The following is a 25219-nucleotide window of genomic DNA, read 5'->3' as shown; positions in this document are numbered from 1 at the left end:
TTGGATGGGTTTTGTAAGGGTTAAGAATCCCTCTGTCAGTTGCAAAAGTGGACAATGCTATCTGGTATACCTAAATAATTTGTTAACATTGAAGTCAAAGTGAGATACTTATCTGTTAATGGGAAAGGGTAACACACTATGCATCTGGATGGGCACTCGCTAAGCCCGTGTGTCTTCCACAGAGGAGTTTTGGGATGCTCTCGGAGGGGAAAAAGACTACCAGACGTCACCACTGCTGGAAACCCAGGCTGAAGACCATCCTCCTCGGCTTTACGGCTGTTCTAACAAAACTGGAAGGTTCATCGTAAGTGTCCCGAGAACAGCGGGTTAGGCCCTTCCAGCATCGAGAGAGGCATCCCCTCACAGCTCGGACCCTTTGCAACCGGGGTCTAGCTGTGATGGCTTCATTTCAGCTACCCCCACACCACAGACTGATGATGCAAAGCATTGAGAGTACTCGTAACTTAGTATATAAATCAAGCTGTGCTTAAAAATACCACCCGCTTCTCACCTGTCTCAGTGTTCGGATTGCCGCGTGACTATGCACGTGCAGCTGGGAGGGCAGGCTAACAATCCGGCACTTTCTGCGGGCAGTGGTCCTTTCTGAGCTCAGTACATTTTACACTTCAGCATCCCAGGGCAGTAAAAATATCCCCGTGTTGGCTGAATAAAAAGATATTAAGGGGATATTACAGTCATTGGGAAAAATCACAGTGGGAAATCTATGTATATGCCTACAAATGAACTGAAATCAACAAGAACGTTGTATTTTGTAGTTATTCATGCTCTAAATTCCAGAAAGTTAAAACCAAAGTTAGAATATAACTTTGTTATAGTCTATGTATAAGTGTCTTAGTTCAGGCTTCTGTGGCAAAAGTAGCATAGTCTTGGTGGTTTAAACAACAAACATTGCTTGCAGTTCTAGAGGCTGACGCCCACCCCAGATCTGTTGGAGACCCTGCTTCTGGGCTTTCAGCCTGTATCCTCACATGGCCAGCAGAGGGCACTCTAGTCTCCTCCTGCTCTTCGAAGGCCACCACTCCCATCGTGGGGGCCCCTGTCTCAGGGCCTCACCTAAACCTAATTAGCTCCCACACACAGAGAACACTGGTCAGACGGATGGTATACGTCACTCCTAAAGGTGTTTAAATGAAATGGGTTTGTAGATTTAAAAAAAAAAATTAGTTTTTGAAGTCTATTTGAAAGAGTGACAGAAAGAGGGAGGGAATGAGGAAGTGAAGGATGAAGAGAGGGAGAGAGAGAGAGAGAGAGAGATCTTCCATTCCTTGGTTCACTCCACAGATGCCTGCAACAGTCAGGGCTAGGCCAGGCCACAGCCAGGAGCCAGGAACTCCATCCCCCGTCCCACGTGAGTGATAGGAGTCCACGTCCCAGAGTCATCACGTGCTGCCTGCCAGGCACATTAAGAGGAGGCTGAATTGGAAGCAGAGGCAGGACTCGAACCCAGGCACTGTGGGACAGGGTACAGACCTCCCCAGAGGTGGCCCAACTAGCTGAACCACAACACCTGCCCCAAGGAGGGGGTTTCCTTTTGAGTCTGTGATCAGAAAGAAGCTGGAGTCTGGCTGTGTGCCAGGATCAAATCCTAGGGACAAATCAGCCACTCTCAGGGTGACATGAACATAACCTGCAGGGCAGGTGGGCATTTAGAAATGACTGCCAAGGTTTCACTGCACTCGGAAATAATGCAGAGGCAGCGGTAGGCTCTAAGAGAGAAAGCGCTGCTCTCCTGCTTGGTGTAGAATCTTTCATGCATTGCAGATCGAAGAGGTTCCAGGAGAGTTTACCCAGAGTGATTTGGCAGAAGACGATGTCATGCTCCTCGATGCCTGGGAGCAGGTGAGGACTGGGTCTTGTTCCTAACAGAGCGGGGACTCGTGGGGGGAGCTGAGACCCTGCTCAGAGTGGGGACTCATGGGGACAGCTGAGACGCTGCTTTGAGAATGACAAACTCAGCAATAAGTGGGCCTGGAGTTTGGGCTGCACTTAGAAAGAAGCAATACAATTTGATTTTTTAATGTGGGAATAATCACACAGATGCTATTCTTGCTTTTTATAGTCTTAGGGGGAAAAATCTTCTGTAAAGTTCACCTACTCCTAATTTAGTCATATAGCCTACCTAATAAAGACATTAATGCGTACAGTGCCAAAGGGATACAGTACTTTGAAGGCTACCAAAATATTCAGAATTTTTCTTAAAATTTGACAAGAAGTCATAAGGAAGTACTGTCCTGAGGAATAAATTGGCACAGCTTAGGTTTGAAATTACACTGTAAGTATATTACTGTTCTACATATCTTAATTTTGGAAAAAAAAAATGGCAACTTGATATACCACAGCTGTTAGCCTTTTTAAGCCTCTGTGTAAACTCATAATAGTGAAAGGGAAAAATAAATACGTTAGTAACTAAATTAAATAGGAGATGTGTGAGATGCTCCTCTGAATTGGGCGTAATCTTAGAGTGGACACAGAGCCTGCTACTTTGAGGTCTAATTGCTAAGCCATTCAGGTGCATTGTACCTGGGCTTCATTATCTGCTGTGACCCACATATGAAGAGGGGATCCAGGCACACATTCTCCCCATGTGAATGCATTGTTCATTGCCAGGTGTGGGATTTTTTTTTTTTTTTTTTTTTTGACAGGCAGAGTGGACAGTGAGAGAGAGAGAGACAGAGAGAAAGGTCTTCCTTTGCCGTTGGTTCACCCTCCAATGGCTGCTGTGGCCGGCGCACTGCGGCCGGCGCACCGCGCTGATCTGATGGCAGGAGCCAGGTGCTTCTCCTGATCTCCCATGGGGTGCAGGGCCCAAGGACTTGAGCCATCCTCCACTGCACTCCCTGGGCCATAGCAGAGAGCTGGCCTGGAAGAGGGACAACCGGGACAGAATCCGGCGCTCCGACCAGGACTAGAACCCAGTGTGCCGGCGCCGCAAGGCGGAGGATTAGCCTGTTGAGCCGCGGCGCCGGTTGCCAGGTGTGGGATTTTCAACCACATGCGAATAAAGCACCGCTGTGCACTTAACAATGATATTTCCTTACTCAGATGTATTGAGTCTTATTTGTAACCAACTCTGCTGTTTCTGGAGTGATGAGCAGTTTCGAATATTCCCTTTGCTACATTCCATGTTTTAATGTGATGCTTTTCACTTGTATTACTGTTCCATCATGGTGAGTTCTGTGCCTGGCACCCAAAGGTTCCAGAACTTTCACCACAAATTAGAATACAACCACAGCTTAATTTGACCAATTTTTTTTTCCAACAAGTGATTTAAATGTAAGGCAATTGAGGAGGATTTTTTTAGCATGAAAGTACCCAACCCATGCACCCATACATTTGACAAAGGGAAGTATGCATTCATTTTATATAAATATATATATATATTTACAGGCAGAGTTAGACAATGAGAGAGAGAGAGAGAGAGAGAGAGAGAGAGGCAGAGAGAAAGGTCTTCCTTCCATTGGTTCACCCCCCAAATGGCTGCTACGGCCGGTGCGCTGTGCCAATCCGAAGCCAGGAGCCCAAGCACTTGGGCCATCCTCCACTGCCTTCCCGAGCCACAGCAGAGAGCTAGACTGGAAGAGGAGCAACCGGGACAGAACTGGCACCCCAACCGGGACTAGAACCCAGAGTGCCGGCACCGCAGGTGGAGGATTAGCCTAGTGAGCCGTGGCACCGGCCTCATTTTATATTTTTTTAATTAAAACTTTTTAAACCTCAATATTTAAATACTAAGAACTGTAACACTTTCACCAAAGTGTCACAGGGCACAATACCATATGAGACGGCAGAGCCCTAATGGCAGTCTTGGGTGTCCCCGCAGAAGCTCTGTGTCTGGGTGTGGTCCCTCCAGCCCAGACTCAGGAAGTGGGGCGATGCTGTCTTTCCCACCCCAGGGAGCAGAGCAGGTGCACAGAAATAGCAGCCTGTTGTTTTTGTGAAAGACATTATCTTTGTATAAGACATTTAACAAAAATGCAAGTCAACATAAATAAAATATGGAGACCAAGCCGCTGGCTGTTCCTTTGGGTGTGTCCTGATGAGGGTGACCTTGGGGAAGTGACTGAACTTCTCGGGTCCCTCGGGTCCCTCTCTACCTCCCTGGCCTCTGGGGTTGTTGTGAAGAGTAGATGCGCCACGAGTGTGAAGGACTTCCTCTGGTGGCCAGCACTGAGCCAACACTCCCCAAATGCTACATTATTGCAACTGATTCATTTTCAGATATTCATCTGGATTGGCAATGATGCCAATGAAGTGGAGAAAACTGAATCTGTGAAGTCAGGTGAGCCACCTCCCACCAACCGTGATGGCAGTGCCCTGGCGCAGCTGTAACTGAGTGCCCGCGGCTCTTTCACACCACATCTTCCAAAATTGTGTGCCAAAACCGAGAGGTAGCCTAGAACAATGGAATTTTTAAAACATGAAGAACCTCAGAATGTATATAAGAATAATGCTTTGTTACCTAACTTACAATATAATTATTTCCATGTATTCCAAAATGTTTCAATTCACTTAAATTTTTATTTTGTTAGAGTAGTAAACCTTTCATAACTTTGATAAGTTTTTTTAACTTCCTTTTTTGAGTAATACTGTTCTTTCTGGCATAATTTTCTTTTTATTGAAAAGTACAATAATAATTATGCCATAAAACATGGAATTCTTTGAAGAATTAATGAGACAGACTCTCTTGGTGTTTTGCATGCAGGTGAGAGATATCAATAAGAAATTGTTCATTTCTGGCTACTTGGAAACAAAAAAATTCAATTTATGGGAAGAATAATCCTATAGTTTAGTCGAGCCCAAACTAATTGATTCTGTGTCTTTGCAACTCTTTCTAGCCAAAAAGTACCTTGAGACAGACCCTTCTGGACGAGACAAGGGGACACCGATCGTCATCATCAAGCAGGGCCATGAGCCCCCCACCTTCACAGGCTGGTTCCTGGGCTGGGATGCCAGCAGGTGGTAAACATTTTTGTAAACAAACATTGGCAGGCAGCTGTGTCACAGCTATTTTGGAAAAGAAGAAAAGGCTTTTTGTTTAGTTAGCTTTAGAAAATTTACCTCGGCTAGATGGCTGCTATTTTACATATCTTATATTATCATTTCAAATTGGAATTTTCTTATGCTATAAAGTTAAAATAAGCCAAAGGAAGCTTCTGTTATGGACCAATATTAGCTTTTCTGGAAACTGATTTGAAACTTTTTATATGGTACTTTTAAAAGTAAGAGGTTGTGAATGGTCCTGGGGGATTTTCCAAGTAGAAAATTTTATACTCAGCAGTTGTTAGCCCCTGTGTTCTTTAATAGGCTGGAGGAGAAAGCCACAGTGCCTTAGGGGAGGGCAGCCCATTTTCCATGTATCGTGTTTGAAAGAATTGTATATTTGCAGTAAGGTTTATGTTAAGATGCAACTTTGATGCCATTAACTCCTAAATGTCATTTTCTAAGAAGAATTTGTTATTTTTTGTTTTTTTGAGACTTTTAAAGCATAACTTTTATGACAAACTAAATTGTGTTAATATCCACCTGGATATATATATACATGACAGTACATGTTTAATACAACAAAAGATACACACAGAAAAACTTTGCAAATACTGGCTTTCATCATTAAAATGCATTCTTTTTGAAAGGTTCTGCATGGTGATATTTTATTCACATTTGGTGTGAATTAATTGCACCATTAAGGTTAAGTACTTTTATGCATAAATAGAAATGAATCAAGTATTTCTTAATTCACTCTCATTAAGTCATCAAAATTAAGCAGCTTTCGCATGGTTAGGAATTTATGAAGGATTTTGAAAATCATATAGGACAGATGAGTCACAGCTCTCCAGGAAACAGGAGTTGGGCAGAATCCATATCCTAAGAGTAATGGAAGTCAACTTTGGTGGTGGGCACATGGGGCCCATGTGGTTGAGGAAGGAAACCTACACTTTTTTTTTTTTTTTTTAGATTTATTTATTTGAGTGGCAGAGTTACAGACAGAGAGAGGGAGAGACATAGAGAAAGGTCTTCCATCTGCTGGTTCATTCCCCAGATAGTCACAACAGCCAGAGCTGGGCCAACCTGAAGCCAGAAGCCAGGAACTTCTTCTGGGTCTCCCATGCGGGTGTGGGGGCCCAAGCACCTGGGGTCTCTTCCATTGCTTTCCCAGGCCATAGCAGAGAGCTGGATCTGAAGAGGAGCAGCCAGGATACAAACTGGCACCCCTATGGGATGCCTGCACTGCAGGCAGAGGATTAGCCTACAGAGCTGGCCAGCCCCAGAAAGCTACACTTCTATGCCAAGAGGAAACAGAAAAGGAATGTGATCTGGACAGGTGTGACTTTCTCTCTGGGGGAAATGAAGGGCATGTGTCTACTGCCCAACAGTGAAGGGTCTGAGGTTTGTACGAGTGGTCAGGAAGCAGGGAGAAACTGCACTTGTAGGCACTGCTCATTCAGTAAATATTTATTGGGCATCTACTAGGTGACAGGCACTGTTCTCATCACTTTGGAGTAACATGAATTAAAGGACAGAATCTCAGCTTTTATGGAGTTTATATTCCAGGGAAGACACCAGTGAAATCCAAGTCAATAAAAGATATCTCATAAAATACCTTAGAAGACAAGTTCTACGGAGGAGAAAAGATAGGGAAAGAGGAGAGGGAATGGCAGGTGACACGAGGGAGGGAGCGCAGTGTTCATGGGATGGTCAAGGGAAGCGTTGTGTAGGTGACATTTAAACAGAACCAACAGAGGCTGGGACTGAACCTCATGGTCACACAGCTGGTATTGAGAAAGAAAACTGACACAGTCTATTTCTGAAACGGTGAGCATTTAGAGAATGAAAGGAATCTGATCCCGGATGGCTGAATGGATTGGGGGGGGGGGGCCTCGCCTCTGCCGCAGAGAAGGGCCAGGCCAACAAAGGCAGGCCCGCTTTTCCAGGGGATGCATGGAGGGAGAGCGTCAGTGAAGAAGCGACAGTGGGCATCTGACACAGCAGTTTACAGAGCACTTGGGATACCCACACACCCCATGTTGTGGTGCCTGGTTCAAGCCCAGTGCTGCCCCCGTTCCAGCGTCCTGCTAATGCACACCCTGGGAGGCAGGAGATGATGGCTCAGGGACTCAGGTCTCTGTCACCAATGCGGGAGACTTGTATTGAGTTCCAGGCTCCTAGCTTCAGCCTGGCCCAGTTATTGTTGTTCTGGGCATTTGGGGAAAGAACCAGCAGACTCTCTGTCCGTTTCTGTCTCCCTGCCTTTCAAATACACACATAAAAATTAAAAACAAACAGAAAGTGACAGGACCGCTGTCATGTAGCTTGGGGACTTAGAAAGCCAGCGTAGAGAGGGGAACACAGCTCACAGCAACGCCTGCCCAGGTCCCAGGCCAGGGATGGGTGCAGACTGCGCTCACGGGGAAAAGGGAAGCAGGGAAGCTGAGAAACTCTGTCACACAGAGCAGCAGCCACTACAGAACTCCACAGCCCTTTCTGCTCTTAGCTCCAGTCCAGAAAACTGGGATCTGAGCAACTGCTTTGCTCTAAAAAAGAGGAACCTATATTGCCCACCCCCTTCCCAAAGCCTGCAAACCCAAGTTGCTACAGCACAGCCACCCACTCCCTCCAGGAACCGCTGCAGTGTAGACAACTGTGGCACTGTTAGACTGTGGGTGTTGACTACAGTTGAAGCAATCACACAGAAGCTACTCTTCTGGGCTCATAGAGAAACAAAGCCAAAGCAGCTACCTAGCAGACAACAGTGCAAACAAAGTCCTACTGATGCTGACACTCTGTTGTTAAAAGTGTATATTTTGGGGAAGAGGTTGCAGTGGTGGTCTGGACACCTCTTGGGACCCCCATATCCCTTACTGGAGTGCCTGGTTCCAAACCCAGCTTCTCTGCTTATGATACAACTTCCCGCTGGTGTGCACCCTGGGAGGAAGCAGGTGATGGTTCATGTAGTTGAGTTCCTGCCACCACGGGGAGACCTGGATTGAAGCCCAGGCTTCTGGTTTTGTCCCTGGTCCAGCCCAGCCACTGCAGGCATTTACAGTCAACCAGTGGACGGCAGTTCTGTTTTTCTGTCTATCTCTGCTTCTCAATTAAATGTATACACACAATAAGACCTATTCTTCCTAGCCTACATGGATGCCACTAATTTAGGAGGCAATTTCAGTATTTTAATGCAATGAGCTCTGTTACCCCAGGAGAAGAGTTCATGTTCTGAAAGCCTGGAGACACAGCACTGTCTGCAGACTGGACATGGTGGGAATGGGCTGGTTCCTATGCAGGTCAATTAATTAGCATAATGTATGGCCCTGTGCTGAGGCAGAGGAAGGCCCCCGGGAGCCAAGTGCAACACGCGTTCCCACCCCTTCTGTGATACAGACAGGCAGTGAGTGGGGACCACCGTCTTGTGGAAATGCAGATTTCATCTGTTGAGTTCTGGGGCTTTCTTGTTTCTCAGCTTCAGACTCTACCAGCTTTCCTTGGCTCTTCTTTCCTAGGGACTTAGTCCTTCCCCAAGCAACTTGATCATCCCCACCCTGCCTGCTCACCAAACCTGTTTGATTAATAGCTTATGACTCACTCATTCCAGCTTAATAGATTTCCACTTCTAACACATACATATGCAAGGTAGCTGGCACAATATGCCTTCCACTCCTAACACACATACATGCAAGGTAGCTGGCACGACATGTCTCCACTCCTAACACACATGTGTGCAAGGCAGCTGGCACATGTCTCCCTCCTAACACACATACATGCAAGGCAGCTGGCACAACATGGCTCCACTCCTAACACACATACATACAAGGTAGCTGGCACGACATGTCTCCACTCCTAACACACATACGTGCAAGGTAGCTGGCACATGTCTTCACAGAACACATACGTGCAAGATAGCTGCCACATGTCTTCACTCCTAACACACATACATACAAGGTAGCTGGCATGACATGTCTCCACTTGAGTTGCTTACATCCCATTGCTGGCTTCTTCCACCTGAAGGCACCTGCTACAGAGCAGGTCACTGTGTCCATTTGGCCAAGAGCAGACTGATCTTGCCTGGCCTCTCGCTGCTCACCTGGGGCTTTGTGAGGTCCATCCATGGACCCTGGAGCCTTATGCTCCTTCCTCTGGCCCCAAAGCCTCCTTCCTAAAACCTTCTTCCTGCCCCCTGACTCAAGGTTGACATTCCCTGCTGTCTAATCCAAGCAAAACATTTCAATTGGCAGTTTTAGTGTCTCCTACAAATCTGAGAAAAAGAACAAGTGCCCTTCTGAGAATAAGAATGCCGTGTCTCTGGAGCTGTGGGATCTGTAACTTCATTCCTCACCCTGTGAACTGGAGAGCTCGGTTCTCGCCCGCGGCAGCACAGACAAGACAGCACTAGTCAGGCAGGCTGCAAGCAGAATGTGGGCTTGATGTTGGTTAGGGTGTCTGGGTAACTCTCTGGTGCTCCGGGCCCAGAAGAATGAGGTATAGAGTGGCTGCTTCACAAAGAAAGCACAGGGGATTCTGGGCTCTGGTTTCTTGTCCCTGGCTGCAGTTCCCCTTAGGGTACAGCTGGACACTGTTACGAAAGCATTTTCATGGGTGCAAATAAATGCATTAGGGGCAGGAAGGGGAAGTGGCTGCTGTGGTCCTGCTCTCCTGCGACTGGCACAGGAGGTCCCCTGACTTGCACGCAGCTAACCCAGTCATCCCTCTGGACGTGTCCCTTAGACACTGCCCCAGGTCCACAGGCCCTTCTCTCTCTTAGGGGATCTGCCAGCTACAATGAGATGGATATGTGGCTGGTTCTCTTTAGCTACTGTGAGTTATTAAGGACAGAGGCTACATCTTGTTTTAGAATTTCCAGCAGCTGCTATCATCACCCAGCAAGAGACTTTTGGAGGAAATAAAGTTCTTTCAAACACAGAAGTGGTTTCAGGCCAGTGTTCTGTAGCGGTTTGTGGCACGGGCAGGGTGTAAAGTCAGTTCTGCTTTTCCCCATCTGGATGGCTTCGGGCAAGACTGTCCAGGACACTAACACAAACAGGCCCTGGGACACCCGTTGCCCAGAGCTGCTGGGAAGTCAATGAAAAAGAAGCATACGAAGCATTTATCAGCCTCATCCCCGCTGCAGGGCCCCAGCCCCAAGTTCATCCCAGCACAGCGCATAACCATAAACTGATCCTGCTTACCAACAAGTTTAATCGTCAGAGTAGGGATAGCGGTCAGCTGTTGACAAACCCAGCTGTGCTGCCAGGGCAGCGGTGTGGCCTCGGCCCTCACTGCCTCTGGTGGCAGGCTTTCTGGATTTCTTCCGCCAGCCCCAGGCAGTGCAGGATTCGCTTCTTTTCAGCAGCCAGCTCCTTCCCAGAGACCCGGCCCAGGAGTTTCTGGACAAATATGCTCTGATCTTTCAGGAAAATGTCCTTATTGGCTCCTACATTAGGCAGGTTCTCCAGGGACCCTGATTTGAAATGGAAGCTTAAATATCTGTTCCGTTTTAAACCAGGCCCTTTCTCTTCGATCCAGGACAGCGGGCTGCAAGGACAAAGGCATCATAGTGTGAGAGGTTAGGTGGGGGCGCGGGGGGCGGGGGTGGTGGTTTGCAGGCACCCAGCCTCCTGGTAACAGGGCTTCAGTTTGCAAACATCTGCCCAGAGCGGCAGCTCAACGCAGTGGTTGAGATGTTATCCCCGTCTCTAGTCTGTACCAGCTTCCCCAAGGCCAGGGCTGATGGTGTTTCCAATTTTCCTGCCAGACAGTCCTGTGTTTACATTTGCTATCAGGCAGGGAAGATCACTCAATGACTGCTGTAAACACTCGTGTGTGATTCAGATTTTACTCTGAGTCTTATGGGTTCCTCTAGGGGCTCCAGATGTGGACAACGGGCAGCTCACGAGCCACCTCAGACTGCATACAACTGTTGTTCACACGCAATGCACACATTTTTATCAGGAATATTTCTTAGTTTTTTCATTAGGTCCTCAAAGAAGTCCATGAGCCCAATCACACGCTAGAAAATACCCTCTGTTGGTTAACAAACTACTTCCATTTCCACTCCAGACTTTCCCTGCTGGCTCATGTCAGCACCATAAAAATCTAAAATTCAAATTGAATAGACTCCGCAATCTCTCCCTTCTCTGGATGAATCATTTCTCTATGGTAGCAGGTAAAAGCTGTGATATAAATTTATAGAAAACAGAGAAATCTCCTCTTCACAGATCTTAAAATAAATAGCTTCACTCAGTATTCTGACCTGCTCTTTAAAATATATTCTAAAAATTCCACACCATTGATTTAAGGACTTCTCAAGCAAAAAAAAAAAATCCATAAGTTCTACTAAAATCACAGTATCTTTAACACAGTCTTTTCAGATATTTCTCTATATGTAAGTGGCTGCCTACCCACACCCACACCCGCACCCACACCCACACCCCTGTGGTTCTGCTCCAATTCACTATGTTGTTGGAAGGTAGACAATGGGTGGTGGCTCCTAATGTGCAGTGACAAGCTCTGGGAAGATGTCTGCTTTGAGCTGGAGCAGGATTGCACTGAGATAAGCTTTGGAAGAAGGAGACAAGAAACCTATAAGCCCCAAAGCTTTCTCCTGTGGCACAGTCAGAAGCTGGAGCTGCATTCCCAGGAGGAGATGGCCTCCTGGGACACTCCTGCCACTGGAGTGTGCTACATCATGCAGCCCACAAACCAGGCAGGGGCCAACCTGCTTTAAAGAACTGCTGCCCAGCAAGATCTCTAGTCTGGAAGGTCATTGAAATGACTCATGTTCCTAACGCTCACCCCAAAATCGAAAATCACACGTGGATCAGACATAGAATCTTAAAAATAGCAGTTAGATTAGTAAATTAACTAATCAATCTGTCAATAAATCTGGTTGTGTTTCAAATTTTTAACAATGAATTATTATCATAAACTCTAGCAAAAAGGTGGTCTAACTCCATGTAAAAAAATTAATTCAGTGGCCAGCGCTATGGCATCGTAGGTCAGGCCTCCATGGGTAGCGCCAGCATCCCATATGGGCACTGGGTCTTGTCCTGGCCGCTCCTCTTCTGATCCAGCTCTCTGGGAAAGCAGTAGAAGCTGGCCCAAGTGCTTGGGCCACTGCACTCATGTGGGAGACGCAGAAGAAGCTCCTGGCTCCAGGCATCAGACCAGCTCAGCTCCCCCTGGAGTCACTCCAGTGCACTCGGGAAAGACTCCTAAGCTCCCTTGTCCTCAGGTTTCTTGCCACTTACCATTTACTCTCAGTCTCCAGGTGCACAGTCATCTTCATGTACTGGTCTTCCCTCCGCTCCTCCAACGTGGCAGACACAAGAGAAAGCTCCCCAAAGAGGGACACCAGCCAGGTCAGGCGAGAGATGCCGCTGAATGCAGGAAAGCCAAACCGCTCTTCTTCCAGAGGGCCAGCTGTGGGAATCACAAAGGCGTGGGTACTGGGAGGGAGGCACTGCCAGATGCCAGAGGAGCCAGGGGCAAAGTGGGAGTGAAAAGACATGGCCAAGTGATCAGGACAGACACCTTGCCTTATGTGCTGGGAGTGCAAGGTGATGACTGACACAGAAACTTAGATGGCCAGCTTGAAAGTCTTTCATAGAGGTACCTCCCTTTTTCCTTTTTTTAAAATTAAATTTAGCTTTGCAAAGTAAGACATGCTACCAGAAATAGCAGTCAATCCAACCAAAGGAAAAAGAAACAGTTTTCAGGTTTCTAATACATGCATGTACACATGTGTAGATATGTAAACATAAACATGTACAACTTCCTGTAGAAAAATAATCCCCAACTGGTTGAGATTTCAGGATGGAAAATTCTGCCTACTACACTGGGGCAGAACCATGAATATGCTTGGGATTTCTAACACATTTTGGACTCCAGGCCCACCAAGCAATTAAAACTCACTTGAAAAAAATACATTTTGCTATTCATAGAAGCATGGGAAAATTAGGTCAGCTCAGTCAGAGAATGATTGGCAGAAACGAATCCAAGCTGACATCCTAGACAGCTAGGAAAGAACCCAGCTGGCCTTCTGACCTCACCTGTGACCTCTGATCCCGCCCAAAACTGACCTGTGAAGAGAAGTGACCCCCTCAGCAGCTCTTTCCCCACCACTTCATTTTTCAGGAATGCAAATTCCTCCATCAAGAGTTCGATATGCTCCTCATGCAAGACTTTTCCTGCCATAACAAAACAGAATCAAAACGGCAGTCACCATCAATGCTGTAAGGTTGGGTTGTATCTCCCAGAGTCTGGGCCTATTTCTTTTTATGCTTGGTGATTTGGATATTTGAAAACACAGCCATCTCTCTGTCTTGAACTGAATTTGTAGAATGCAAACTGTGGCCAATAACAATGATTAGAAACTCGGATGCTTGCCAAACCGTTTCTAGAGATAGATCTTCTCCAGGTTTGTGAGTGTAATTTCACGTTTTAAACAGATTTGTGCTCTATCTCACACACCTGTAGTCTCTAACGCCTGCTCACCTCTTCTGCAACACTGCACTTTCTTGGGCTGAAACAAGCCATTGCGCTCATCCTTGTCTTTAGACATCCACACCCTGGAACCCAAAGCACACTGAAGATCAATTCAGCAGTCTAAGTCAGGTGAGACACCGGCCAGACCTTCAGATCCCTGACAACCCGGAATTCGGGATGCATGGTCTACCTTTGCATTTCCATCCTGATGAAGAAGCCAGGAGTTCAGAGTTTCCTCCCAGCCACTTCACAGTGTGCTTGGGAGGTGGACAGGCTATCTTGGGTTAACACAACAGATTTTTTATCCACATCAATGGGGCTCCGCTTGGCTGTGTGCTTTTCCGGGGTGTTGTAAGCTCTTCAGTGGTTTCTGAAGTATTCACAGGGTCAACCTGGTCTATACGCCAAATCAGGATCTCTGTGAGGAGAGGAGCCCTGGGCTTCTTATTCTGCCCTCCTGATGTCCTTGCTCCCAAATCATCTGTAACTTTTGCCACCAAAGATGATATAATATTTAGGCATATCAATGTGAAAATGATTATTATTTCCCTAGCTACATGTAAACTCTATAGTAACCTTTTCAGTGAACACACTTCTATGTGAACATTCAGCAATATAAGCTCCTCAGGACAAGGCCACCTTTTTATATTCATGGTGCTAAGCTCAGCACCTCACATATGTCATAACTATCACCAAAAAGCTGCCCGAGTGGGGAATGAATATGTTCCTAAAAAACAAAGGCAACCTTCATTGTTAAGTGTTTTAAGTGACCTATTTATATATGTGTAAATATATATAGTTCCAACTAAATTTACTTGTTTAATGGACCAATATCCAATCTCCAGTGTAACATTGTTCTTGGTGTTCTATTTTACATTTTTGTCTCATTAAAAATGATGGGGTCTGGTGTTGTAGCATAGCAGGTACAGCCATAGCCTGCAATGCCAGCATCTCATGTGGGTGATGGTTGGAGTCCCAGCTTCTCCACTTCCAATCCAGTTCCCTGATAATATGCCTGGGAAAGCAGTGGAGGATGGCCCAAGTGCTTGGACCCCTGCATCCACGTGGGAGACCTGGAAGAATCTTCTGGCTCCTCAGCCTGACCCAGCCCCAGCCATTGCGGCCATTTGGGGAGTGAGCCAGTGGATGGAAGATCTCTCTCTATTTCTCTCTCTCTCTCTCTAACTCTGCCTTTCAAATAAATAAATCATTTTTTTTAATTAACTAAAAGCAATTGTGAAAGTGATATCAGCAAGATGGTAGAATCAGGAAGCAACCCTCTCATGTCCCCACACAACAAAAAGAATTCTACACCAATACATGGACAAAAACCTCTCTTTATAAGCCTTGAGATTTGAGCATGTCACAGAACCCTGGTGGAGCACAAGACCCAGAAAGGTTTGGAGAGGCCAGACTCACCAGTCATGCTGCTAAGTTCCAAAGAAACAGCCCCATTTCCAAAGAGCTGGTTTACAGTGCCTCTGGCCTATAGCCTGCAACCAAAACCATCTACCAAAAAAAAAAAATCCAAGAAGAACCAAGCAATAGTAGTCCCTGGACAGAAAGGCTCAGCTGTCTGCCAACGTCAGTACTGCCAACAGATCAGAAAGCTACCCTGCGACTCAGCCCCAGCCCCGCTCTCAGCTGTGGTCCCAGCTTGTGACTGTCACACAAGGACTAGGGGAAAATTCACCCATATCTCACAGCCTAGGAGTTACTCATATACCTGAGCCCACGTCACTGATTCACCAGCCTCCACCCCACAGCAGAACCTGCGGTGGCCCAGTCTTGGCTCCACCATCTCTTGTTGCGATCAGTGAAATACCTCATGCAGGGCCATGCTGAGAAACATGCAGCCATGGAGCCGAGAGAGGGCTCTGCAGCCTCTGTCGCACAGCAAACCTTGAAGGGGTGCAGTACCAACTGCAGCCACTCATACCATAGCTATGGAACTGACAGGTGCACATCCATCTGAATCAATGAGACAGGTTACCAGCTTCTAACCTACAGCAGATCTTGAGGGCATACAGTCTCAGCACCGCCCCTTCTTGCTGCATTTGATGAACTGTTCCACCTAGGCAGGGACTCACAGGGAAATGTCCACCTGTCTGGGGTAATCAAACACGCTTACTACCCTCCATCCCATTGGACATCCTGAAGGGGTTGACCCTTCCTGTTGTAGCCAGGCAATCATTCTGACCACACAAGGAACTTCTGGGATGCATGCATGGATGGGACACTGGGTCTGACCTCGAGGATTGGATCTGAGTCCAGCTTTCCCAAAGGGCTCAGGTCCACAAATGGGTTTCCTGCAAGTCAGTCCAAGCCCAGGGATCCCTGCTGGCCTTGGGGCCTTGGTGAGACTGACAACTAACCTGAACTTAGGGTACCCTCTAGTGCCCAAATGGCTTAGGTGACCAGAACTTAGGGAACATAGTAGCCAGTCTGCTTGGCCTCTCTGAAAGGCCCACTTAAAATAGACAAGCAGAAATCAGGCTATTCAAAAGCTTCCCTTTTCCCTGCTCCGCCACATGAGGAGCAGCACGAGACCCTCAACAAAAGCCAAACAGATAAAGCTGCTTCGCTTGGGTTCCAGCTTCCAAAACTGTGAGCTAAGTACATCTCTCTCATTACAGCAACAAAAAGTGGACTATGATACCTACCACCAAGGGTTTCTAAGAGAGGAAGAAGTGCTTCATTAATATGTGCTTAGCACAGTTTCCAAGTTCCTGGCATACACTAAACAGTTATTAAGTAATGTGGGGTGAACACTGTGGCACAGCAGGTTAAAGCCCCAGCCCGCAGTGCTGGCATCCCATATGGGCACCAGCTGTTCCACTTCCAATCCAGCCACCTGCTCATGTGCTTGGGAGAGCAGCAGAGGATGGCCCAAGTCCTTGGGCCCCTGCACCCCATGGGAGACCCAGAAGAGGCTCCTGGCTCCTGGCTTCAATGGGATCAACTCTGGCTGTTGCAGTCATTTGGGGAGTGAACCAGCAGATGGAAGACCTCTCTCTCTCTCTCTCTCTCTCTGTTCTGTCTCTGTCTCTCTCTGTAACTCTTTCAAATAAATAAAATAAATCTTTTTTCTAAGTAATTGTTTCTTTAGAGAAACAACAGAAATTACAAAATAGCCACGTAAGACAGTTACTCTAATTTTTCCATTTAGCAGTGTGTCATGTGCATAATATCAAAATAAAGGCATGACACTGCAAGTGGGAGCTATACTTCATGTTTTTTCATTAATTTAAAAGAAGCTGATAAGCCTCAGCCAAAAGTGCTCAGATTCGCACCCACCCCTCTGCTCTCCCCACACATTCCTGTGTGTGCCTACAGTGAAACAGAAACTCCAGGTAAGAGGCCTGGGTCCCGGACAGACAGCGCAGACGTCACCTTTCTGCTCGGCCAGCTCCCACAGTTCCTGCGCAGCTGCCAGGGACAGCGTCATGGGGTATTCCACGAGGACATGCTTGCCAGCCTTGAGGAACTGCCTGCGGCAAAAGACAGGAAAACAGGGAAGGAACACTTCAAATCAGCGTCACTGAGACGCTCTGCACGGCAGAGAGTAGATTCTAAACGCTCTCCCGGAGTCTCTGGGTGTGACTCTGTCATGAAGGGGGTGGAGTCAGCCCCAGAGGAGATGGACGACCTCAGTGTACACTGCACCACACCGTTATGCACATATTCTCCTGCTAGCGGGGACGGAAGCACTTGCTACTTCTGTGTTAATTCTTCACCTATTCTTTTTTAAAAATTAAGTACTATTAAGAAACACGCATTAACAAATAAGTTGCCTGTTACCATGACAACTGCGAATAACGCTCACAAACCCCATGCCCCCTCGCTCCTCCGCCTGAAGCAGTCTGAGCTTCCCCGATGGCATCTGACCTGGCCCTGAAGTCTGAGGGGCTGACTTCCAGGTGCATTTCCCTCTGAGCAGCACAGGCAGGAACTTGGGCGTTTTGTGGGGCTTTGTCCACAGGGGACAGGGGAGCAGGGTTAGGAAATGCAGGGAAACAATGACACAGAAGTTGCTGGAGGCCTCACTGTGAGGCACCTTGGAACACTGTGCTCAGGACTTTGGTTTGCATTCCCTAGATAGCAGGGCACAGACACTTCTATGCACGGTCGCTTCTTACAGGAAATGTACTCTGGTGCCACTCAGGTTAAGGTGACCCAGAGAACCAGCTCTCCTTGTCTAGATGGAGACTGACACAGGGGAGAGCTTCCGCCTGGGCAGCAGCGTGGTGGCAGCATGGTGGGAAGCTGCGATTGAAGAAGCAGCTGGCACCTCCCTATCAGCTAGCAGCTCCCACCTGCGGCTCCTCTGATGAGGCCTGGACTCACTAAATGTTACAGGGTTCTAGGCTTTCTAGGTGAGGGAGGGCAGCATGTCACTTCCATTCCACAAAGTCATTCCCTCTCTCGGATGACCTTACTAGGTCTTTATTCAGTTATCTCATGGCAAAAATACCTATTAAAGGAACTCTCAGGTATTTCATGACATTGAGAGTGCAAAGTGTGAGATGCTGGAAGCAGAACCCAGCTTAAAAAGGATGATAACAATTCACCAAGGGTGTGGCTGCAGAGCCTGAGCTGTATTATTAGACAATAAAGGCAAGCACTGTGTAAACCAATCTCAATGAGTTTCTAACAAAGAAGTAAAACATTCTTAATGTTTCGAACTACAGTGTACTAAGTACTGGCTTTGCTGGTTTTTACGCCCTTATACATTTATAAACGACAATAAGCATTTGTGAAAGCATTCCTGCAGTTTCCAAGGTCACAGAACAATCACAGTTTCCCCACTGGCTGTGAGGACCCCTGTGCAGGGCTTCAGCTTGCCCAGCCCTGGTCATGGTCCTGCCCTACGGTGATGCAAGGCAAGGATTCTCTGCCCCGAAGCCCCACCTGATGTAGTCCTCGTGGCTGGAGCTTTCGCTGCAGATAAACGCGGCCTCCACCTCGGGGCTGGAGAGAGCATCCTCCAAGGAGATCTGCTGGACCCCCGCGATGCTCCCAAGCTTGCGTCTGTTTCAGAACACGGAGAAATGAACTCAGGGGCTGACTGAAAGTCACATAAAGTTAGATAAATGAGAATCCTCCTCCTCCCCACCCTCCCCACAACCATCCGTGAGCAGCTTTTGGAAATGAACAAATTAATGTCCTCCATCCCACTCTCAGAGTATTTTCCATGAAACAGTGAGAAGAATAGCCCCAGGGCTGGAGTCAAAGGACTTAGCATCAAGTGCCAGCCCCACCACAACAGCATATATGTCCTAGACAAGTCTTGTAATTTCTCCATAAAATTAAAAGTGTGATGATATCCTTTCATCTCGTGAGAAATGAACTCTGTTGGTTTATAGTTACAAATACTTCTTATGACTACCGAATCTAATCCAAATCCAACACACAAATGCCTTTGAGGTACAAACTGTCTTGTGACTATAAACTCCTTCCTATACTTTATGGCCTAATAATGGTCAAGTGGAAGGCAGGTGTCACTGCCTCCTTTATGACTGGGCCAGCTACGTGGCTCACTAGTCTAATCCTCTGCCTGCAGCACAGGCACCCTGGGTTCTAGTCCCGGTTGGGGTGCTGGGTTCTGTCCTGATTGCTCCTCTTCCAGTCCAGCTCTCTGCTGTGGCCTGGGAAGGCAGTGGAGGATGAAGTGCTTGGGCCCTGCACCCACATGGGAGACTGGGAGAAGGCACCTGGATCCTGGCTTCAGATGGGCGCATCGCCGGCCGTAACAGCCATTTGGAGGGTGAACCAATGGAAGGAAGAGCTTTACCTCTTGTCGCTCCCCCTCTTCATGGAGGAACAACACTAAACCCTGACTAGGTTTCCTATCCGAGTCACGGCACCATTATGTCTCCTAGGCTTCATATCCAAGTCACGGCACCATTATGTCGCTCCCCCTCTTCGTGGAGGAACGACACAGGGCCCTGCGCTGTTCTTTTATCTGCTCGGCCCTTCCCGGGTTTGCTGCTGGTTCTTCCCGGGTTGGCTACCGTCCCTTCCACCTCGGTGGAAGGCGGTGCCCCCTGCCACTTTCCCCACTTCCGCGGGGGAGTGGCACACCGCCGGCCGGCTCTCTCGGGGGCTGCTCAGATGTTCCTCAGGTGTTCCCCTTAGATGTTCTTGGTGCATGTTGTCTCTCTCCTCCTTTATAGTCCCCTTCCACCAATCCCAACTCTGCTACCCACACGCCGAGCACGCTGCTCTCCTCCAATCAGGAGCAGGATCAGCTCCTACAGCTCCTACAGGTCGAACTGGAGGCAGCTGTGTAAAAGCTGTTTATACTCCTCTCCCAGCGCCATATTGTGGGAGAGCAGATGCATAGAATAAGTCTTAATTCCAGTAACTTAGTCTAGTCCGAGTTGCTCCCCACACTCTCTCTCTCACTGTCTAATTCTGCCTGTCAAAAACAAAACAAAACAAAACAAAAAAAAAAAAAAAAAAAACTGAGCAACTGAAGTCCAGAGAGGCAGTGGCAGTGGCTGTCACAGCTAACCAGGAGCAGAGGGGCGACAGGAACCCAGAGCCTTCTGAGTCCTACAGAGCATGGTGGAGCTCCCACTTTAGAAAACCGGAAGCCCTGACTGTATGCTGCCCTGGCAGGAGAGCAGTTTGTGGGAGCCACTGTCATGGAAGAAAATGGGAAACCAGCAGGAGGCTCTCAGCCAACGGGAGCTGCAGCGGGCAAAGGGAGCACAGGGAAGTTGGGCTCCCAAAGGATATTGTGCTAGGTTTCTGCTTATGAGATTGTCCAACCTACACTGCTTGAGTTGACCAGTATTTACTGTTCGTCTGCTGAGTAATGAGTAAATGCTAGGAACTGCAGGAGAAATCATGGAGAATGAATTAAAATTCTCACCTTCCAATCAGCTCATAGTCTGGTAGATGGGGAAAAGATGAACACATACACACACACACACACACACACACGCACACACACACACACACCTATCAACAACGTAAGACAAACCTGGGAAATGTGCTGGGACATACGGGTGGGAGACTCAACGAGGGCCAGGAACACGTCTAGCAGAGGGGTTCAGAAAACACTTCCTGAAGAGGTGCTAGAATTTAGCAGGTAGATCATGGGGAACGAAAGCAGTCTGACAATGGCAGGGCTTCCATGAAGCACAGGTTGTGAGCTGGCCACCTTCCCCTAAAACCTGGGAGTTCAGGAGTCCCCACAGTGTCAATCTTGGCAGCCAATTCGCACAGGACTCACTTCAGGGATAAGGAGAGGTCCCATTTCAGCCTTGAGCTCAAGAGCTGTGCCTGATCCCAGCTCCAGATAGGGATAAAATAGGGGTTTCAGTGCAGGTTAATAATAACTTTGGGGATCAGTGCTGTGGCGTACTGGGTAAAGCTACTGCCTGCAGTGCCAGCATCCTATATGAGTGGTGGTTTGAGTCCTGGCTGCTCCCTTCTGATCCAGCTCTCTGCTATGGCCTGGGAAAGCAGTAGAAGATGACCCAAGTCCTTTTGGCCCCTGCACCATGTGGGAGACCTGGAAGAAGCTTCTGGCTCCTGGTATTACAGCAATTTTGGGGAGTGAACCAGCAGATAGAAGGCTTTCTCTCTCTCTCTCTCTCTCTCTCTGCTTCTGCCTCTCTGTAACTCTGCCTTTCAAATTAATTAATTAATTAATTAATATTAAAAAAATGTTTGATCGCCCATTTGTGTGTATCTCCTTTGCAATCTCACAGGAGAACATTGGCCAAAAGCAGATCCCAGCACTTCTTGGTCTCTGTAGTCCTCCAAAGCCCCTTAAATTAAATCCTTGGCCGGCACCGCGGCTCACTAGGCTAATCCTCCGCCTAGCGGCGCCGGCACACCGGGTTCTAGTCCCGGTCGGGGCACCGGATTCTGTCCCGGTTGCCCCTCTTCCAGGCCAGCCCTCTGCTGTGGTCCGGGAGTGCAGTGGAGGATGGCCCAGGTGCTTGGGCCCTGCACCCCATGGGAGACCAGGAAAAGCACCTGGCTCCTGGCTCCTGCCATCGGATCAGTGTGGTGCGCCGGCCGCAGCGCGCTGGCCGCGGCGGCCATTGGAGGGTGAACCAACGGCAAAGGAAGACCTTTCTCTCTGTCTCTCTCTCTCTCACTGTCCACTCTGCCTGTCAAAAAAAAAAAAAAAAAAGATACACCCATAAATAATAAATGTTTATTACATGGAATAAAAAATACAGCTTCTCTCAAAAGCCAAATTCTACCCGCCCACCCCCACCGCCCACCACCAGCTTCTTTCCTGGATCTCCTCCTCTCTTGCTTTCCTAAGGTCTTTCCTGGGGTTCTGTCTTTTGCATGCATTTATCCCACGTCAGTTCATCCTGATGAAGGCAACACGCGTCTTTCTCTTATGCGGCGTGGACTTATTCTTCTGTCCTGCGTGCGACTGCATCACTGTCTCCTGCCCTTGACCTCAGCCATCCCCAGTCACCCGTCATTTTCCACCCATCTTGGGAGCACAGATCCTTGAGAGTCGACCTCGCTCACTCACTGTCTACTTTCCTAAGCCCCTTCTGTCTGCTGCTGCTCCAGTTCAGCTGTTGACTCCCACCACTCCACCGAGGCCGGTTTTCTCTGGTTGGCCAATGACTCGCCTCTTAACCACCATCAAAAGTTGCTTCTCTGACCTCATTCCTCTTAACTGCCCACCAAGGCTTGGCACAGTCAACCTTTCCTGCCTCGGTGAACAGAGTGTAACACCACACTCCCCAGGATTTCCTGCAAACCTCCGGGCCAGCCCTGTGGGGCAGCTTGGCTGGGTCCCCTGCTCCGCAAGCCGTGGATGTGCTTGGCTGTTCCAGGGCTCGGTCTTGACCCTCTTCATTCTGATTTCATTCAGGCAGGTGTCTTAAACACCAGTGGAAGTATTCATCTCATCCCGAACGTTCTGTGCATAGATTCTCCATTGTCTAATCCTGTTTCTTTCTACTCTGCACTCGACAGTTAAGCTCTCATCTGTGGGCGCTCGGGTGATTTCAGGTGCAGGAGCTAGCCAGAGCGCACTGTCCTGAACCTTCCTCTGTGGGCGTCTCTAGGGGACGTCATCAGTTGCTTGCAAGCCGTATTTCCTTGCAGCCTCTCTGAAATGCATGAGTCAACCTCATTTTTATAAAGAGCCTGTTTTCATCCCCTGCAGGCCAGAGCTTTATAAAGGTTCCATTTTAGATCTTCCTCCCTGATCTCATGCTAGCCTGGGCACGGGCCTCTGGGCCACTTCTCCCCCTGTATCCCGCTCTGTCCTCTGGATCAGTAAGGAGACCTGTGGACCAGAAATCAGAAGGCCTCAAGCCCAACCTGCGGCCCGTCCTCCCCATCAGCACACCTGCCAGACGCCTCTGAACAGGCTCTCAGATGCCGCAGTCCTCCTGGGAGGGCTGTGAGCCCCTCCCCTAGTGTGACCAACCCCGGGGCCCTGTGTCTTTCTTCCTGTGGCGTTCCCACTGGCGCAGTCCTGGCCGTCAGTGCAGTGAGCCAAGCAGCTTGTTTGGGCACCGCGGATCCCGCTGCCGTCGTCTTCACTTCCGGCCTCACTGTCGGCGGCGCTGTCATCTTTTCCTCCTCCCGCTCAGCCTTGCAGAGCGGCTCTCCTTCTTCTCCCTGCAGTGTGCCCCCCAGTCATTGCACACAAGTGTGTGGTCACACATGTTCTAGAAACAGAGCCACAGAATCCCCAGGAGCCGCGGGAGACTGTGCGTGTCTTTCCTTGGCTCCCAAGGGCTGCCTTCAGCCTCACTCAGCCAGCCAGGTCCCTGTCACGGCTCTGCAACCACACGGGCAGCACTGGATTCCACCGGCAGACCCCAAGTGATGTCCACAGCTTCTCCATTGGAAGAAAACCGTTGTCACGGTTTGTTCTTAACCCCCTGCACAATGCCTTCCATAATTTGAGCTATCATTTAGCCAAACCTGAGGAACCTTCGCGGGAATCTGTGGTATTATCCTCTGCTTCTGTTGGACTTCAGTCCACGTTTTATGATTTTTTTTTTTTTTTAGATTTCCCTGTGATTGTTTGAAAACATCTCTTTTCCACACAAGAATCAGACAGCATCTTGCTTCATGTGCGTCCTTCGCCCTCTTCCTGGTCGTGGGTTCCAGCCCATGCGTGCTGTCCTCCTTATTTTTCCACTTATCATTTAACTAAGTTTTAAAGGTTTGACCTTCTTTGTTTGAAAAGCAGAGTTAGAGAGAGAGAGAGAGAGAGAGAGAGATCTTCCATCTGCTGGTTCTTTTACCTTTCACCAAACAGCCACACTTGCCAGGGCTGGGCCAGGCCAAAGCCAGGAGCCTGGAACTCCATCTGTGTCTCCTATGTGGGTGGCAGGGGCCCAAGGACTTGGGCCATCTTCCACTGTGTTCCCAGGCCTAGCAGAGAGCTGGATCGGACATGGAACAGCCAGGACTCGAACCGGAGCCCATATAGGATGCCGGCATTGCAGACGGCAGCTTAACCTGCTGCGCCACAGCGCCAGCCGTGCTTGACTAATTTTGCTCTTAGAGCCTTGTGCTACTCTCTGAGGTCAGCTGAGAATTAAAATGACGCAGACCCTGCCCCAGTGTTTCAAACACCATGCTGGTGTCCCTTGCTGCAGCGAACTGATTTCTTGTAATAGAGCAGAAGGCTGTGGATGGTTTGTCACAGTCGCAACTTCTAACTTCAATACATATATTGAAAGAGGAGCAAAGAATTTGAACCATTGTGTGTTTTTCTGATATACTCTAGGTTGATGTTGATGCGAGTTCATTGAATTCCAACGACGTTTTTGTCCTGAAACTGCAACAAAACAACGGCTACATCTGGATCGGAAAAGGTTCCAGCTCGGAGGAGGAGAAGGGTGCGGAGTACGTGGCAGGTGTCCTCCAGTGCGATGCCTCCAGGATTCAGGAAGGCGAGGAGCCAGGTGTGTGCTCTGGGGCCCGGGACACTAGCCGGCATTTACATTGGCCACACCTGCAAATCAGTGTTTGTCTTAGTCACTGTTGGATGGGTTTTGTAAGGGTTAAGAATCCCTCTGTCAGTTGCAAAAGTGGATAATGCTATCTGGTATACCTAAATAATTTGTTAACATTGAAGTCAAAGTGAGATACTTATCTGTTAATGGGAAAGGGTAACACACTATGCATCTGGATGGGCACTCGCTAAGCCCGTGTGTCTTCCACAGAGGAGTTTTGGGATGCTCTCGGAGGGGAAAAAGACTACCAGACGTCACCACTGCTGGAAACCCAGGCTGAAGACCATCCTCCTCGGCTTTACGGCTGTTCTAACAAAACTGGAAGGTTCATCGTAAGTGTCCCGAGAACAGCGGGTTAGGCCCTTCCAGCATCGAGAGAGGCATCCCCTCACAGCTCGGACCCTTTGCAACCGGGGTCTAGCTGTGATGGCTTCATTTCAGCTACCCCCACACCACAGACTGATGATGCAAAGCATTGAGAGTACTCGTAACTTAGTATATAAATCAAGCCGTGCTTAAAAATACCACCCGCTTCTCACCTGTCTCAGTGTTCGGATTGCCGCGTGACTATGCACGTGCAGCTGGGAGGGCAGGCTAACAATCCGGCACTTTCTGCAGGCAGTGGTCCTTTCTGAGCTCAGTACATTTTACACTTCAGCATCCCGGGGCAGTAAAAATATCCCCGTGTTGGCTGAATAAAAAGATATTAAGGGGATATTACAGTCATTGGGAAAAATCACAGTGGGAAA

The 25219-nt window shown here is 48.3% G+C and overlaps 2 protein-coding genes across 4 annotated transcripts in view; one reads left to right on the top strand and one right to left on the bottom strand.

The window, feature by feature from the left end:
• SCIN (scinderin) overlaps positions 1–5650 on the top strand; it is a 67733-nt gene extending 62083 nt beyond the window's left edge. Inside the window, exons 13-16 of the mRNA XM_002713774.5 lie at positions 183–304; positions 1783–1860; positions 4240–4300; positions 4857–5650. Of these exons, the coding sequence (XP_002713820.2) occupies positions 183–304; positions 1783–1860; positions 4240–4300; positions 4857–4984 (389 nt within the window). The 3' untranslated portion in view covers positions 4985–5650. The remainder of the gene's footprint in view (positions 1–182; positions 305–1782; positions 1861–4239; positions 4301–4856) is intronic.
• BLVRA (biliverdin reductase A) overlaps positions 1–25219 on the bottom strand; it is an 84544-nt gene that overhangs the window by 4849 nt on the left and 54476 nt on the right. Inside the window, exons 3-8 of one of the 3 annotated variants that reach the window (XR_011383172.1) lie at positions 18409–18528; positions 16891–16988; positions 13092–13199; positions 12261–12432; positions 10200–10545; positions 512–663 (exon numbers count right to left, since the gene is read on the bottom strand). Coding sequence is in view for 1 of the 3 variants with exons in the window: in XM_070059777.1 (XP_069915878.1) it covers positions 10287–10545; positions 12261–12432; positions 13092–13199; positions 16891–16988; positions 18409–18528 (757 nt within the window). In the remaining 2 variants the exon portion in view is untranslated. Of the gene's footprint in view, positions 1–511; positions 664–10189; positions 10546–12260; positions 12433–13091; positions 13200–16890; positions 16989–18408; positions 18529–25219 lie in introns of those variants that run through there. The other 2 variants (XR_011383174.1, XM_070059777.1) reach the window with 2 other exon arrangements.

The sequence above is a fragment of the Oryctolagus cuniculus genome, chromosome 16, assembly GCF_964237555.1.
Source record: "Oryctolagus cuniculus chromosome 16, mOryCun1.1, whole genome shotgun sequence".
Lineage (NCBI taxonomy): Eukaryota > Metazoa > Chordata > Mammalia > Lagomorpha > Leporidae > Oryctolagus > Oryctolagus cuniculus.
This window is presented reverse-complemented; position numbering and strand designations above follow the sequence as displayed.